Source organism: Typopeltis vanoorti, chromosome 1, assembly GCF_054136105.1.
Source record: "Typopeltis vanoorti isolate ZY-2024b chromosome 1, IOZ_Tvanoo_1.0, whole genome shotgun sequence".
Taxonomy (NCBI): domain Eukaryota; kingdom Metazoa; phylum Arthropoda; class Arachnida; order Uropygi; family Thelyphonidae; genus Typopeltis; species Typopeltis vanoorti.
The window spans coordinates 120,178,988-120,196,788 of NC_143549.1; the positions used below are offsets into that span (position 1 = coordinate 120,178,988).

General features: G+C 37.4%; 1 protein-coding gene across 3 annotated transcripts in view; it reads left to right on the forward strand.

The window, feature by feature from the left end:
* LOC150110360 (uncharacterized) overlaps positions 1–17,801 on the forward strand; it is a 91,643-nt gene that overhangs the window by 52,819 nt on the left and 21,023 nt on the right. For 2 of the 3 annotated variants that reach the window (XM_090393224.1, XM_090393233.1), the window contains 7 exons: positions 1,916–2,059; positions 5,538–5,681; positions 9,163–9,306; positions 11,480–11,623; positions 12,382–12,525; positions 15,042–15,143; positions 17,556–17,646. In XM_090393224.1, the coding sequence (XP_090249350.1) occupies positions 1,916–2,059; positions 5,538–5,681; positions 9,163–9,306; positions 11,480–11,623; positions 12,382–12,525; positions 15,042–15,143; positions 17,556–17,646 (913 nt within the window). The remainder of the gene's footprint in view (positions 1–1,915; positions 2,060–5,537; positions 5,682–9,162; positions 9,307–11,479; positions 11,624–12,381; positions 12,526–15,041; positions 15,144–17,555; positions 17,647–17,801) is intronic. The other variant, XM_090393243.1, reaches the window with a different exon arrangement.

Below are 17,801 nucleotides of genomic sequence, written 5' to 3' on the forward strand. Positions count from 1 at the left end.
AGTTTCACTCACTACAATTACAATTGCTCAGTGTGCCCTCCACCTGGTTCTTGGTTGCAGAGATATACAATTTTCAAATCGGGACATTCTGTTTGAAACACCCTAAATTATTTCCAAAAGGCTATGAGTATTTTCTCACTCTACATAGCAGCATAACCTCAGCAAACGTATTTCTGAATAATATCCCTGGAAAGAGAACCAGTGTTACTCAGTGGATGTGACGACTGCACACAACGGCGCTTGGCCGCACAAAGGAAGATTTGGTTTCGAGACTAGTTGGGACTAGAGGAAATTTTGTTGGCACTTGTTGAGCCAACTCTTCACTGCGTGCCGCTTAATTAGTAGCACGCAGCTCCGCTGGTAGCCAGTCAGCTTTCTTTGATTGGCTCCCAGTGGAGATTGAACTGCTCACTCAGTCTCCAAAAGTTAGGGCTAAAACGGCCTCGCCTACTCCCTAGACGGAAATAAAAATGCGTTAGCTGATTTTTTTTGTTCATCCCTTGAAAGTAGAAATAACGCCCTGGAATGCTTACAGGAGTGAAGTGGTATTCGGTGACCGTATTACCCGGAATGGCAATAGTACGAGGAGGGCTGCAAAGTTCTAATAAACACCTACAACAAAAATGATATTAAAGCAAGTGATATAACCACAAGAAAGAACATACGAGGATATAAGAAAATAAAAACGTAAGTTACCTTCGTAATTCTACTACTTGTTTCCAGAACTTTCCAACTCCCCCCTCCCCCCCTTTTATGTAGTACTGGTCGTAAGTGGCATAAGTAGGAAGTCGATGACTGACTATAATATTTACAGTTTGTTTTTCGTTTATTCATTCGTTCTGAGCATATATGATTTTGTGGAATAACTTAAAGCTGAATTAAATCCAATGATTCTGAAATTAAGTAATAAATTTGAAATGATAAACATACAAAGTAACAGCCAGTCCTACCTTATTTGCAAAACTGCGTAAATTCCAAATAGAGTGAACTTTTTTTTTTGGATAAATTTTTTTTGAAGTTTTTCTTTCTTTTGATGAGTAGTTTCCCAGGATTCGAACACATGACTGATCATTATCACAAAATGTTGACGTGGGATAGCCAAATTTGCCAACAATTATCCGAGCGGATAGTCCGGACATGTTATGCCGTCAAATGCTTCTTTTAAAATCCGTCCGTTCACTTCTAGTAGGCATTTCACTCAGACATGGCACGATCCACGTTGCCCACGTGGATGTCCGTTGACTTTCACTTCTTACAAAAAGCCGTGTATGTTCTCGATCAAGAAGAAAGGTTTATTAGTACATACATTCATAGTTGAGCAGGATTGAACCGCACATGGTTCTACCATGTGTGGTTCAGTAACAAAGCAATATCACTTAAAACTACTGTTTCCTATGGAACTTCCCTACCTTATTGGTATTGAATACACCGTTTATCTGGAGAGAAAAGAGATGAGATTTTAATCCCCCACCCATATAGTACGTGAAAAAGATTTATAAGAGGTTTTCGTCTATCTATGAGTTAACTAGTCTTACAGGTGACTGAGTTTTTTCTCCGATAACTTCTGGCTTTTCCTATGGAAAACTTGGATTTTATGCCTCAAGCAGACAAACCGGCAGTAAGACGAATGTGGTTAATACATATGATGACATGCCTTAAGTTGCTTTGACCCTAACTTGCGATGTCCATACTTTAGTTTTCTCTTACTGTTTCCTTCTCTGTATTAATCTTACATAAGATTTTGTGAAATGACGTAATGCTAACTTTAACACACTGATTTGAAAATTAAGTAAAATATTTAGAAATGACGAGTAACTTAAAATAACATTCGGTGCTGCTAGAAAAGAAAATATCATTCAAATTAAGAAATAGACTGATAGTATATTTTCTGTTTATTTTTTATGATGAATTCTAGCTAGGACTGACTGTTCATGGCAAGAACAGAATGAATGCGGAGATGGCGGCGAATGTTCTGTGAACCAATGGCAACCAGATCGAATGAACTGCACCTGCCTCTCAGGATTCGAACACGTACCTGATAATTATCCGCTTTGCGTAGGTAGGTGAATTTTCCTGCTGTTGCATTTCGAAGTAGCCATATTTTTTAAGCATAAAACAATAAAATTTCACTCAGTTAGGAATCGAATGATATATAGAGTAACGAACATATCAAGAATTACACTCTTGAAAGAGAAGGCAAGGTATACCATAGAGTGAAAAAAAAATAGTCGTGGTACCCACCTTAATAAGACATAGGGCCTACGAGGAGAAACATCTAGAATAAAAATTAATTTACTTTATTTCGTCTTTTATCATAAAAGGAAAGAAAAACAAATTATTACAATTAGGTGAAACATAGTGGTTGAAGAATTTTAAGATATGATCTTTCTTGTGGTTATATGATTTGCTTTAATATCATTTAGTTCTTGGTGTTTATCAATATTTTCCCCCATTCTCAGCAGTTTCTCTGCGATGATTGCAGCAATATTACGGGTGATAATTTTTACAAGCATACGATAGTCATCAATGAGAATTTTGGACCATTCTTCCTGTAGGCATGTAATGAGATCTTGGACTGTTAGGCACCGAACATCCCTTGATCTCTTCCAACGCACTACTTTATCCTACAGATGTGCAATAGAGTTAAAATAAGGGTTCTGTAGAGGCTAGGCAATCGTGGTAAAGCTCACAACCACAAGCAGTTATAGGAACAGCCTTAAGTCAAATTGCATTGTCCTGCTGAAAGAGACAATACTCAGTTCTGTAGACTCGCCACAATTTAAGAACCATTGCATTATCCAAAATGTTCCTCGGAGTTCAATGTTCACGGAGGGCAAACAAAAGTCAGATATTTTACCCCATTCTTAGTTGGTGTTCATAGTTGAATTTCATAGTTGGTGTTCATTCTTGTAAGAGATGCTCACCGAGCATCGTCCATAACCACACCCGTGCAACTGTTAGGTAGAGGCTGTAGCATGATTTTTCGTTCCAAAACACAGATTCCAAGCTTCCACGTACCACTGTGCACGGTCTTTGCACTACTGAACACGACAGTGTATGTAGTTCCAGATAATTTGGCGCTCACATATTGCAGTTCTGCCATGGGAACTCATGTTATGAACCTCGATTCTTAATGTGTTTTTGTGAATTCGAGTTCCACTCGATTCCATGAACTCCGTATTCTATTTTTAGGGCGACAAATGGCGGTTTCTTTATAAACTATCAGATCAAATGTATTACGACATCCTCTGTAATTTGTAAACTGATGTCTAGATATTACTAAGACACTGGCGTACCGTTATAAAAGGAGGCACGGAGCTGTGTGTTGTTTTGTTCAGTGATAAGAAGTGCAAACAGAATGGGTAGGTCAAGGGTAGTGATGACTTCGAACATAGACTAGTTATTGGTTGCCACATCAGTAAGAAATCTGAATCTGTCAGAGATATTTCAACACTCCTCATGTTGCAAAAGTCAACAGTGGATTACGTGATTTTGAAGTGGAAACGTAGGCCTTGTGTCATGACAGACAGGGACCGCCGAGCATTCAAGAAGGTGGTTCGTGGAAATCGCCAGACATCGAGTGAAACAATCACCCGAGAGTTCCGCAGTGCTACTAACTGTCCTCCCACTACTATGACTGTGCGTGGAGAGTTAAGAGGAATGGGGTTTGATGGTCAAGCAGCTTCCCATAAACCTAACATTTCTCCTGTGAACGCTAACAGCCGCCTGCAGTAGCGTAAAGAGTGACGCTACTGAAGTGTGCACAACTGGAAACGTGTGATTTAAAGTGATGAATCACGCTTTACAATGTGGCATTCCGATGGGAGGGTCTAGGTGTGGCCAATGCCTGGAGAACGATTCCTGTTAGCCTGTGTTTGTGTGTGTAGTGCCAACAGGTAAATTTGGAGGGGTGGCATTACATTGTTGGGGTGTTTTTCGTGGAATGGACTTAGCCTTCTCGTAACACTGCACAGAAATCTAAATGCGGAAGAGCACAAGGAAGTGTTGACCCGTTATATCTCGTCTACAGTAGAAGACCAATTCAATGCTGGCTATTTTCCGTATCAGCATGACAATGCTACCTGCAATAAAGCAAGGTCTGTGAGGTAATGATGTTTGTACAATAACGTTACAGAAATGGACTGGGCGGCACAGAATCCTTACTTAATCTCACAGAAGAGCTTTGGAATTACTTAAAACGTCAATTTCACTCCAAATCCCCAAGGATCCACATCATGAACTGCTCTGGCTAGAGCTCTTCAGGAAGAATGGGCTGCCATTCCTAAAGAGACGTTCTGACACCTGGTAGAAAGTCTCTCCGTCAGAATTAGATCTGCCATAAAATCAAAGAGTGGACATACCCCGTATTAATGTCCACATTAATACTGAACGTTTGCCACAGGGAATGTCTCATTACACTTTCGAGTAGGTATCCGGACAATTTTGATCAGATAGTGTATCATCCCCCTCGTTGTTCTGTCTGGTCTGGGTCGGTGAGTGTGGTTTATCGTTCGTTGCTGATAGCTCTTGCAGTTGAATCCCTGAGCTTTCATCTCAGTATGGAATCTTGGATTGTTGATATTGAATGGACCACTTCTTCTACAATTTGTTCACCAGTTTGTCCTATAATATATATGCTATCACAACATCTATTTTAAACACCAACAGTTCTCTTCTAGCAACGGTTTCGTCTAGACACAGTTGCCTAGTCTTGGGAGTATCATATTCTTCCGATTTATACCGGCTACAAACACGTGACTCGTTACATATCAAGATACACCTATCTTATGGGAATGTCTGTTGACTTGTTTCCAAGCAGCGTACGAGTATGTGCTCGATGAAAAAGAGCGAGCGAGAGAGAGAGAGAGAGAGAGAGCTTTATTAGATCCAAATGTTCATAGTTGAGCAGAACAGAACTGCATGTTTCTACCGCTAATGTAATCAAATAATATAACTTAAAAATACTGGTTAGTATGGAGTTTCCCTACTTTATTGGTGTCGACTATTCCATTTGGATGGAAAGTCATTGGTTTGAATAATACTTTCCGCCCATCTGGTAGGCAGGAAAAGTTTTATAATGATTTTTTATCTGACTGTGAGCGAACCAGTGTTATACTTGGAGGAGTTTTTCCTCCCGTGTGATCTTGTTTTATTCTGTGGAAAACGTCGATTTTTATTCCTAAAGTAGACAAACGAGCCGTAAGACGGAATTGGTTAACACATAACAACATACCACAAGTTGCTTTAGTCCTAACTTGCCCTGTTAATAATTGTTTTCTCTTAGTTCTTACTTTAGTTTTTTCTTACTCTATTCTTACTGAGTGCAGAGAACCTTTCGTTCTCTACATTCAGTAGCCTAATAAGATTTTGCGAAATGATTTATTTCTAATTTAAATACTCTGATTTTAAAATGAAGGGAGATATTTAAAAATGACATGCAGTTTCAAAATAGCATTCCTTTCTGATCAAGGGTAACTATTGTTTAAATTCCAATAGATTGATATTGTATTTTTTTTTTTTTTTGTGATGACTTCTAGCTAGGACTAGCTGTTCATGGGAAGAACGTGATCAATGTGGAAATGGAGGGAAATGTTCTGTGCACCAATGGTATCCAGATCTGATGAACTGCACCTGTCTCCCAGGATACGAACTCGTACCCTATCATTATCCGCTTTGCGTAGGTAGGTTAATTTTCCTCCTGTTGCATTTTGAAGGAGCCATATGTTTAAAAATAAAACAATAAAATTTCACTCAGTTAGGAATCGAATGATATATAGAGTAACGAACGTATCAAGAATGACACTCTTGAAAGAGAAGGCAAGGTATACCATAGTGTGAAGCCAAAATAGTCGTGGTACCCACCTTAATAAGACCTAGAACATACGAGGAGAAACATCTAGAATAAAAATTAATTTATTTTATTTCTTCTTTTATCATAAAAGGAAAGAAAAACAAATTATTACAATTAGGTGAAACATGGTGGTTGTAGAATTTTAAGATATAATCTTTCTTGTGGTTATATCAGTTGCTTTAACATCATTTAGTTCTTGGTGTTTATCAATATTTCCCCACATTTTCAGCAGTTTCTCTTCGATGATTGCAGCAATTTTACGGGTGATAATTTTTACAAGCATACGATAGTCATTAATGAGAATTTTGGACCATTCTTCCTGTAGGCATGTAATGAGATCTTGGACTGTTATGGACTGAACATCCCTTGATCTCTTCTAGCGCACTACTTTATCCCACAGATGTCCAATAGATTTAAGATCTGGGCTCTGTAGAGGCTAGACAATCGTGGTTAAGCTCACATCTACACGCAGTTATAGCAGCAGCCTTTGGTCAAATTACATTGTCGTGCTGATAGAGACAATAGTCAGTTCTGTACACTCGCCACAATTTAAGAACCATTGCATTATCCAAAATGTTCCTCGGAGTCAAATGTTCATGGAGGGAAAACAGAGGTCCAAATGTAACCCAGAACAAACAGGATCATGCCACCTACGAATTTCATAGTTAGTGTTCATTCTTGCAAGAGTTGCTCACCCAGCATCCTCCATAACCACACCAGTGCAACTGTTGGGAAGAGGAAATACCATGATTTTTCATTCCAAAACACCGCTTCCAAGGTTTCACGTCCCACTGTGCACAGTCTTTGCACTACTGAATACGACAGTGTACGTTGTTCCAGATAATGTGGAGCTCACATATTGAAGTTCTGCCATGGGAACTCATGTTGTGAGCCTCGATTCTTAATGTGTTTTTGTGGATTCGAGTTCCAGTCGATTCCATGAACTCCGTATTCAACTTCTAAGCCGATAAATGGCAGTTTCTTTATAGACTATCAGATCAATTGTATCACGACATCCTCTGTAATTTGTAAACTGATGTCTAGATGTCACTAAGACACTGGTGTACCGGTATAAAAGTAGGCACGGAGCTGTGTGTTGTTTTGTTCAGTGATAAGAAGTGCAAACAGAATGGGTAGGTCAAGGTTAGTGATGACTTCGAACATAGACTAGTTATTGGTTGCAACATCAGTAAGAAATCTGAATCTGTCGGAGATATTTCAACACTCCTCATGTTGCAAAAGTCAACAGTGGATTACGTGAATTTGAAGGGGAAACGTAGGCCTTGTGTCATGACAGACAGGGACCGTCGAGCATTGAAGAAGGCGATTCGTGGAAACTTCCAGACATCGATTGACACAATCACCTGAGAGTTCCGCAGTGCTACTAACTGTCCTCCCACTACTATGACTGTGCGTCCTGAGTTAAGAGGAATGGGGTTCCATGGTCAAGCAGATGCCCATAAACATAACATTTCTGCTGTGAACGCTAACAGCCGCCTGCAGTAGCGGTAAGAGTGACGCAACTGAACAGTGGCCAACTGGAAACGTGTGATTTGGAGTGATGAATCACGCTTTACAATGTGGCAATCCAATGGGAGGGTCTAGGTGTGGCGAATGCCCGGAGAACGATTCCTCTAAGCGTGTATATGTGTACTGCCAACAGGTAAATTTGGAGGGGTGGCATTACACTGTTGGGGTGTTTTTCGTGGAATGGACCCAGCCCGCTCGTAACACTGCACAGAAATCTAAATGCGGAACAGCGAAGGACGCTTTGGCCCGTATATATCGTCTAGAGTAGAAGACCAATTCAGTGATGACTATTGTCCGTATCAGCATGACAATGCTGCCTGCCATATAACAAAATCTGTGAGGGAATGATGTTTGGACAATAACGTTACAGGAATGGACTGGGCGGCACAGAATCCTTACCTGAATCTTACAGAACAGCTTTGGAATGACTTACAACGTCAATTTCAATCCAAATCCCCAACGATCCACATCACGGATTGCTCTGGCTATAGCTGCTGGAAGAATGGGCTGCCATTCCTACAGAGACATTCTGACACCTGGTAGAAAGTCCCTCCGTCAGAGTTAGATCTGTCATAAAATCAAAGAGTGGACCCACCCCGTATTAATGTCCACATTAATACTGAAAGTGTGCCACAGGGAATGTCTCATCACACTTTCGCGTAGGAATCCAGATAATTTTGATCAAATAGTGTATTATCCCCCTCGTTGTTCTGTCTGGTCAGCGTCGGTGAGTGTGGTTTATCGTTCGCTGCGGATAGCTCTTGCAGTTGTCTCCCTGAGCTTTCATCTCAGTATGGAAACTTGGATTGTTGACCTTGAATGTACCAATTCTTCTATAATTTGAAGACCAGTTCGTCCTATAATATAATATCCTATCACAACATCTGTTTTAAACACCAACAGTTCTCTTCTATGGAGTATCATATTCTTCCGATTTATACCTGCTACAAACACGTGACTCGTTACATATCAAGATACACCTATCTTATGGAAATGTCTGATGACTTGTTTCCAAGCGGTGAACGAGTATGTGCTCGATGAAGAATGAAGAGAGAGAGAGAGAGAGAGAGAGAGAGAGAGAAAGAGAGGGAGAGAGAGAGAGAGAGGGAGAGAGAGAGAGAGCTTTATTAGATCCAAATATTCATAGTTGAGTAGAACAGAACTGCATGGTTCTACTACTAATGTAATCATATAATACAACTTAAAAATACGGGTTACTATGGAGTTTCCCTACTTTATTGATGTCGACTATTCCATTTGGATGGAAAGTCATTGGTTTGAATAATACCTTCCGCCCATCTAGTACGCAAAAAAAGTTTTATAATAATTTTTTTTCATCTGACTATGAGCAAACCAGTGTTATAAGTGGATGAGTTTTTCCTCCGGTGTGCTCTTGTTTTATTCTGTGGAAAACGTCGACTTTTATCCCTAAAGTAGACAAACGAGCCGTAAGACGGAATTGGTTAACACATAACAACATACCACAAGTTGCTTTAGTCCTATCTTGGCCTGTTAATAATTGTTTTCTCTTAGTTCTTACTTTAGTTTTTTCTTACTCTATTCTTACTGAGTGCAGAGAACCTTTCGTTCTCTACATTCAGTAGCCTAATAAGATTTTGCGAAATGATTTATTTCTAATTTAGATACTCTGATTTTAAAATGAAGGGAGATATTTAAAAATGACATGCAGTTTCAAAATAGCATTCCTTTCTGCTCAAGGGTAACTATTGTTTAAATTCCAATAGACTGAAATTGTATTTTTTTTTTTTGATGACTTCTAGCTAGGACTAGCTGTTCTTGGGAAGAACGTGATCAATGTGGAGATGGAGGGAAATGTTCTGTGCACCAATGGTATCCAGATCTGATGGACTGCACCTGTCTCCCAGGATTCGAACACGTACCCGATCATTATCCGCTTTGCGTAGGTAGGTTAATTTTTCTCCTGTTGCATTTCGAATGAGCCATTTTTTAAACATAAAACAATAACTTTTCACTCAGTAAAGATATCGGATTAATATATATATTAATGTACCTGTCAAAAATTACACTGACTGGAAAGAGTTAAATTAAAGTAGTGGCCACCTTAATAAGATTTAGTACCTAAGAGGGGAAACACCTAGAATTAAAACTATGAATTTTATTTCTTCTTATTTATCCTAAAAAACAAAAAACAAATTATTACAAGTTGATAAAACATTGGGTTAAAAGATTTAAATATATGATCTATGTTGAGGTTATATCAGTTGCATTAATATCATTTTTGTTCTAATTCTTTATCTGAACATTTCAGCACCCTTCCCAGTAGGTATGTTGGGATAATTGCGGAATATTACGAGGCACACTTTTTACAAGCATACGATAGTGATCGATGAGAATTCTGGACCACCCTTCCTGTAGGCATGTAATAAGGTCCTGGAATGTTGTGAACAGAATATAATATCCTTGATCTCTCCCGATATCTCTAGTTCATCCCATAATTGTTCAATAGAGTTATGATCAGGGCTCTGTGGAGGAGAGTTAAGCGTGGTGATGCTTATGTCCACACGGAGTTACACGTGTGGCTTTATGACAAAGTGCATTGTGCTTTGTGCTACTGAAAAAGACAATAGTCATTTCTGTAGAAATGCCAAAATTTAGGAATCATTCCATGATCCAGAATGTGTCTAGAATGTTCTTCGGAGTTCAATGTTTATGCGCGACAAACAGAAGTCCGAGGACAGACCAAAACAAACAGGACCATACCACCTCTGAATTTCATAGTTGGGGTTATGCATTCTTGTAAGTGACGCTCATCGCACATCCGCCCTACCACACTCGTGTATCTACTCAGTAGTGGGTGCAGCGTGATTTTTGTTATCACAACACAGCTTTGCAAGATTGCAAGTCCAACTGTGCACGCTCCTTGCACCACTGAAGACGACGGTGTACTTTGGTTCGAATAATGTGGGGTTTACATTTTACAGTTCTATCATAGTAATTAATGTTGTGAACCTATGTTCTGAATGTTTTTGTGTAGATTCATGTTCATGTTCCAGTAGATATCAGAAATTCGGCACTCAACGTGTAGTCCGACAAATGGCGGTTTTTATACATTATCCTTCTTAGCACCTTACGGTCACTTTCGGTGAGTGTGGTTGGTTGGTCTTCCACTGCGGATAGCACTTGCAGTTGTCTCCCTGCTCTTCCTTCTCGATATGGTATCGCAGATTATTGACCTTGAATGGCTCAGTGTTTCTTCAATTGTTGTAGCAGATACACCTACAGCATAATATCTTATCACACGACTTTTAAACTCTATGAGTTCTCATCTAGCAGTCATTTCATCCAGACACATTTGCCCTGAATCGGAAGCATCATGTTCCTGCAATTTATACCGGTTACAAAGACGTGACTCGTTACACGTCACGATGCTCCTTGCTTATGGAAATGTCTGCTGAGTTCTTTCCAAGCGGTGCACCAGCATGTGCTCGATGAAGAGAGAGAGAGAGAGAGAGAGAGAGAGAGAGAGTTTATTAGGTCCATGCTCTCATAGCTGAGCAAGACCACTATTATAACCAAACAATATAACTTAAAAATACTCTTTAAGAGCACTTTCAAGTTATATTGTTACCTTAGACATTTGGTTAGAATGACACCGGTTTTTATAATACTCCCGCCTATCTAGTACACGGAAAAGAGTTATAGTAGTTTATCTGACTATGAGTGAACCAGTCTTATAGGTGACTGAGTTTTTACTCTGATATACGCTGATTTTTTCTGTGGAAAACTTTGATTTTTATCCCTCAAGCAGATAAACCAGCTGTAACACGGATGTGGTTAACACATATAGTAGAATGTCTCAAGTTACTTTAGCCCTACTTGCCCTGTTCATAATTTATGTTCTTCTTACTCTTTCCTTCTCTGCATTAATCTTACATAAGATTTTGTGAAATGGCGTAATGCTAACTTACATACGCTGATTTTAAAATTAAGAACATATTTAGAAATTGCGTGCAGTTCAAAAACAGCATTCATTCCTGACTTAATTAGGAAAAATTGTTTAAATTCAAAATAGACTAATATTGTATTTTTTTTGTTTATTTTCGTGATCACTGTTAGCGAGGAATAACTGTTCATGGCAAGAAACGAATCGATGTGGAGATGGTGGCAAATGTTCTGTGGACCAGCGGTATCCAGGTCGAATGAACTGCACCTGTCTCTCAGGATTCGAACACGTAGCTGATCATTATCCGCTTTGCGTCAGTAGGTGAATTTTCCTGCTGTTGCATTTATAAGTAAACAATTAGTTTCTTTGTTTGAACTAAAATAAACAATAAAATTGCACATGATGAGTATTAGTGTTCTATATTCTCAGAGGTATATAGAATTCATGAATAAATATGTGCTAAATGAAGACGAAATAGCTCTTATTAGATTCATACGTCATAGTTCAGTAAGACAGATTGCTTGATTATACCAAGGTAAAGATTATCACTTAAATGCTGTTTATTATGGAGCCGCCATAGTTTATTAATATCAGCTATGCCTTTTGGTTGTAAAGATATGGGCTCAAATCTCATCTAGGATGTGAGGAATCTTTATAAACGATTTTCATTTGACGATGAGTACTCTAGTCTGACATAGAGGTGGCTGAGTTATTTCTCCAGTTTCGTCGGGTTTACCCTCTCGAAACTTGCATTTCATTCAAAACAAACCTAGCAGGCCATAAGAACACAAGCAGTATGTATGGATGACATACAATTTGTAAGTTTCTTTGAACCTCACTCTAACACCCCTGTACGTTATTCAGATTTATCTTGCCCTTTCGTTCTGTGCATTCAGTGATGTAAGAGGATTTTGTGGAAATGCCTTAATGCTAATTTAAAATTAAGTAAAATATTTAGAAATGACGGGCAGTTCTAACGTAACAGTCAGTTCTCTCTCCATGGAAAATATTGTTCAAATTCAAAATAGATTGATATTGTATTTTTTTTTTTTTTAATTTTTGCGATGAATTCTAGCTAGGACTAACTGTTCATGGCAAGAACGAAATCGATGCGGAGATGGAGGCAGATGTTTTGTGCACGAATGGGAACCAGATCAGATGAACTGCACCTGTCTTCCAGGATTCGAACACGTTCCTGATCATTATCCGCTTTGCGTTCGTAAGTGAATATTCCACTGTTTTATAGTGAAATAAGTAATTCTAAAATGATTTCTGATATTAATTATGATGACTATTAATTGCTGCAGATGATAAACTATCTACGACATGTTTTGTTGAACCTCTCTCTCTCTCTCTCTTCTGATTTTCCGTCAGATTTCCACCAATAATGTACGGATACTATTTTTGCAACCCTAGATATTTCTATGAGATAATTCCATAATTATGTTTTCTATTATTTTTTAAATGAGTATGTTTTGTTTGACATTGAATTAAATTTAAAGAAAGCAAGTGTTTTTAGTTGATGGTAATTTGATTTGGAGACTAATAAGTGCATATGATACTTTTGTTGGTAATGAAACATGAAGTTCTCGGATAATTTTTCGAATTAAGGATGCGAGAATGCGTTGGACATGACCCCATGGGCAGTATATTTGCCACGAACTATACGAGGAGTATGAGTTTGCAGAAACTGCTATCAGCAAAATTCTGTTTCGATGAAGTTTTTATACTTCATCTTTTATACTTTTTATAACAAATCAAAAAAAAAAAAAACGACCAGCCCCCATTTCCCTCGAACTCATCATAGTACGCAGAACGATCGACTAGCTTAAACCTGATTTCGATTTTCTGCAAATGGATTCTTCTCGCTAACATAATGTTGGCTAAGGAAAACTAAAAGTTCATGCGCTTTTCATGCCCAATAATGAGTTAATTGAAAGAAAAAAAAACGACGAAATTCACTAACGATTTCGGAATTATATGGACTTCCTGTGTGGCTATTTCATTAATTTGACTGTTCATTATCATCTCAACAAAAATTTTCAAACAGTTGTAGAATAAATAGGGAGAACACACAAAACATGTCAAGAAAATATGGCTGACATTGTTTACTTACATGTATATGGAATATATTCACATTGCATATACTTTTTACGTCACTGTTGTTCGTCCAATGAGGAGAAGCGAGCAAGTAATCGCAATCACATAACTTAGATACAAGAAGAACGATAAACTGAACGGAGAGAAAAAAAAAAGTTCTTTATCATAATAACTTAAGGTTTCAAGTATATAGCTAGTTCTAGATTTTAATGTAAAATGGGTTTGTTAAAAATACTGAGGACGTTTTAGTCGTATCATAACATATTTCGAACTTCCAACGCAGTTCTTGTTTCTGTTGATTTACCCATAATGAACATAATCCCATTTCATCTCATTTTGTTGAAAGTGGATTTCACTGCTGTAATTAGAGGATGTAAATTTATGCTGTTATGTATAATCACCACGATAATAACTTTCTTAAACAATTGTTCTGTTTATTATATCATCGAACTGCGTGTCTAGTTTGTATTTCGTAACTCGCTCATGCTCTGACTATTTTTCTGTAGAATTTCAAGTAATTTAGCTATTATATCTTTACTAATCTGCATTCTACATTTCCATGTGCTTCTAGTTTTTGTAATAATACCCTTCATTAGTTACATTCGGTGAATAAATTTAGTGTATATAATTACATCGATAAATTTCAGCATTTAGCGAGAATGTCAAATAATTAAAGTGCAGTTAACCTTGCGACGTGCACATATTTGCAAAAGAAGTAGTGAATAAATGACATCCGAGATATCTAACAGTCCTTATTATCTAATGGACAACCAACATAAAAGTCAACGACTCGAGTATCAGATTTTAAGTATTGTCTTAAGCCAGAGTTGGGATTACTGATATCTTTTCCATTTTTCTTTCTCATCTGTCTCTTGCAATATTTTCGCACTGTATGCTTTCAATAAAACTATTTCTGTGGTGAATTAAATTCATGTGTTACGTAGCGAAAGAGGTTCCTGGGCTACCAAGAAAAAGAAGCCAAGGTTGTGCATTGCAACCACACGAGTGGCTTGGATATTGTTTCCACAGTTTAAAGGCAAATCGAAAAATATTGCTCGAATTGTAATCCTTTCCCGAATTTTAATTTTTCTCGGAATTGCGCAAGATTGAATTTGCATGCTCTTTAGCTCTATTAAATTTCTAAGATAAATTGTATCATTTACAAGCAATGTCAGTCCTATTCCCACGGCAACTTGTTAGTGTTTGCGACTTATACATAACACACAAATTATGTTCAGTGCACAAGCTTGTCTGCGCATTACAAAAAAATGAATTGGCATGTTCTGCAACTCAGGTTGCGAGCAATTAGCAATATTTTGGGTGGCATACTCTATTAACCGGATGTTTTCTTTCTGATTGATGATTTTCAAAACAATATGATCAATGATCAATACATTAATTACACATTGTGTTACGTGTAAGAAATTCACTGAGTTTTGAGCAGCAAAAAAATACAATTTCAAGAAGGAAGTAACATTATCTTAATTTTTGTTGTCTTAATTTCAAAAATGCGATTTTTTTTATATATTTATATAGAAAAATATTTTTGAAGTGCGTGCTTATGTAACAGAGTTTACTTTTCTTACATATCATTCACTTTCTGAATTTTCTTTCTTTCTTTTTTACGACGAACAGCCATGAGCACTACTACTATTAGGTTACAAGAAACAACTAGTTACTATGTGGGAACTACAACAGGTGCCAAAGAAGAGATACCACTCGGTCGCAGGATCACTGGTAAGAAAGTTAATTGATATGATGCTTACCTCATTCCACGTGGAATTATTGAGCTCAATAGTAAAATGTTACAAAATATATTTTTCTGAAAATTTTATTCCACTGAACTCAAACACAAAATATGTCTGCTACTTATATTTCCAGCATCTTTCTTTACTATAGTGGATAATATTATTCAGAGCAGTTTAAAAATTATTTTTCTATTGAGAGAGGCGATATGCAGCATTTAAATTATTCATAGCGGTATGAAACAGTCTAGTTATTTAGATGACTTTGAATGTATAGCAATCTTGCACTGTCCAGTATCCTGCTAACTCAGTCATTCGAACCTATCTTTTTTTTCCAATCCCATCCTGTCGCGAAGCCTCTTTTAATGGGATTCCAACTGAAGATAGTTTATCTGATCGGATATTAATGTGACAAGGTTTTTTTTTAATCTAAACTGAGATATTTCGTCCCTCAGTTTATTTAAATTGGTCACAAGAACTCATAGAGCGCACAGACATACACACACTACATCATAGCCTTAGGAGATCGATAATAACTTAAAAATTTATCCTCGTATATTCGAACATTGAGATAATCACAGACTACAGTTTAAAAAAAAGCCAATTTATGGCCAAAATGGAGAATATGTTTGGTCCATGTTGGCCATAAATTCGTTTATTCAGAAATGTTGTCTCATGATACTGATTCGTCTTCCACTCTCTTAATAAAGAGGTTCTGGATTTGAGACCAAAGTTATGGACAGAGAAACAAGATTCAAATTAGTGACTTATTACTGAATGCGTGCCATTCGGCTGCAGACAAAGCTGCATTTTTGTTGTCGTGCGTGCTGATGTAACAGAGTTTACTTTTCTTACATTTCATTCACTTTCTGAATTGTCTTTCTTTCTTTTTTAAGATGAACAGCTATGAACACTACTAACATTCCAACAGCTTAGTGAATGATTCCTAAGTGGACAAACATCTCCTCTTCTTGAAAGGCTCCGACTAGGTGCAAAGGCAATGATCACTAACATGTGGTTAGAGAACTGATTCTAATTATGCTCCGTCTAAGACGAGTTGAGTCCCCCGATTATGAGTTTTAGTAAATTAATGCAACTGCTTAACCATTCAACTAAGGGTAAGCATTTTTTCTCCTTAGATATGTGTGTTCATGTGCTGGTTTGTGGGATGAAACATCCTAGTTTCCAGTAGGAAATACCTTCTATCATCTTCCTATGATACCGGCTAACTCACCTATAGATACAAAGTTCTGATAAAGGTTCTTCGTGTGCTAGATGGGATTCGATCCCAGGTCTTTTACACTAAATGCTTCGTGTATTAAAACTGAAATACGGAGGCTCCTTGAGAAAATTGATTGCTTATTGACAAATCATGTTATAAATTATGCATCTAGATTTCAAACATGATTATGTACTATTCAAATAATACAAATTATGATAATATATAATAATAAAATAAAATAAATACAAATAATGTATTAACAAGGATATTGCAAATCTGCAATACCATATTCCATTAATAGTAAGAATCAAAGACAAACACTTATTGTGGTATGGACGCCTACACATGATTACTGAAATATGTCCTCGAACAGTACAAGGAAAACAAAACTGCCGGAAATGCCGAGAAGGAAATGAATGAAAACATTAAGAGTATATGTGGTGTGAACATAGAGAAATTCAAATAACTTTGCTGCTGATAAATCGGACTGGAATGCACTTGTCATCATCCTCATCCACCCCAGGTGAACGAATATCCCTTCTCCTCCTTTTTTTTTTTTTTATAAATGTTTCGAACAGAAATCATATCATGAAGTTCTTCATTACGGTGTCTTACTTTTAAAATAGGATAGCTTTGGGAATTTGCAGTTCAGGAATTTAAGCTATATTCCAATTGCCGTTTAGTTTGCAAATGAGGAGCATCAAACTGCTACACGAAAGTCGCAAAAATGTTATTATTCTTATTATTACGAGAGACATAAATGAAGTCAAGATCTCATTGAGGGTGAGAACCCCATCACCATATGTCATACATTTTCAGGAATTCATTGCACTAACCCCCTTAAAGGGAATCCATTCCAATCACGCAACACTCTCTGAGAGAAAAATCTAGCATTGAATCCATTCTTGACTGCATTCGTTCTCAGCATCTATGGATGCCCTCTTAGGGATCCATGAAAGGGGAACACTATTTTGAACACTATTTCTCACTACTCTATGCTCTTGTGATACGAACCTCTAACAAATTTGTTAGAAACAGGAGAATGTAATAGTTTAAATCGACAAATTTCCAGGTTTCTGTTTGAGTCATTTTGAACGATGAATTACTATTTCAAACAACAATGAAACTATACGTCTGTTTTCCGGCACACTTTCAACACTAATATATGTATTTGGCTTTCAGATTGGATTTCGCATAATATCCAGATTATACTGTTAATTGGTGGTATCGCTGCAACCATCATCGTTTCTTGCTGCCTTGGTATGCTCATTAGGTAAGAACAGTGTTTCCTTGTTGAATGTATTCCAATGTTTCAGCATTGATTGTGTACAATATCTGAGAATAGTAGTTTCTTGTATTTTTTGCAGTATGATATAGCACAACATTCAGATAATGTATGTACTGAAACTAAGCATATTTTACTATGAA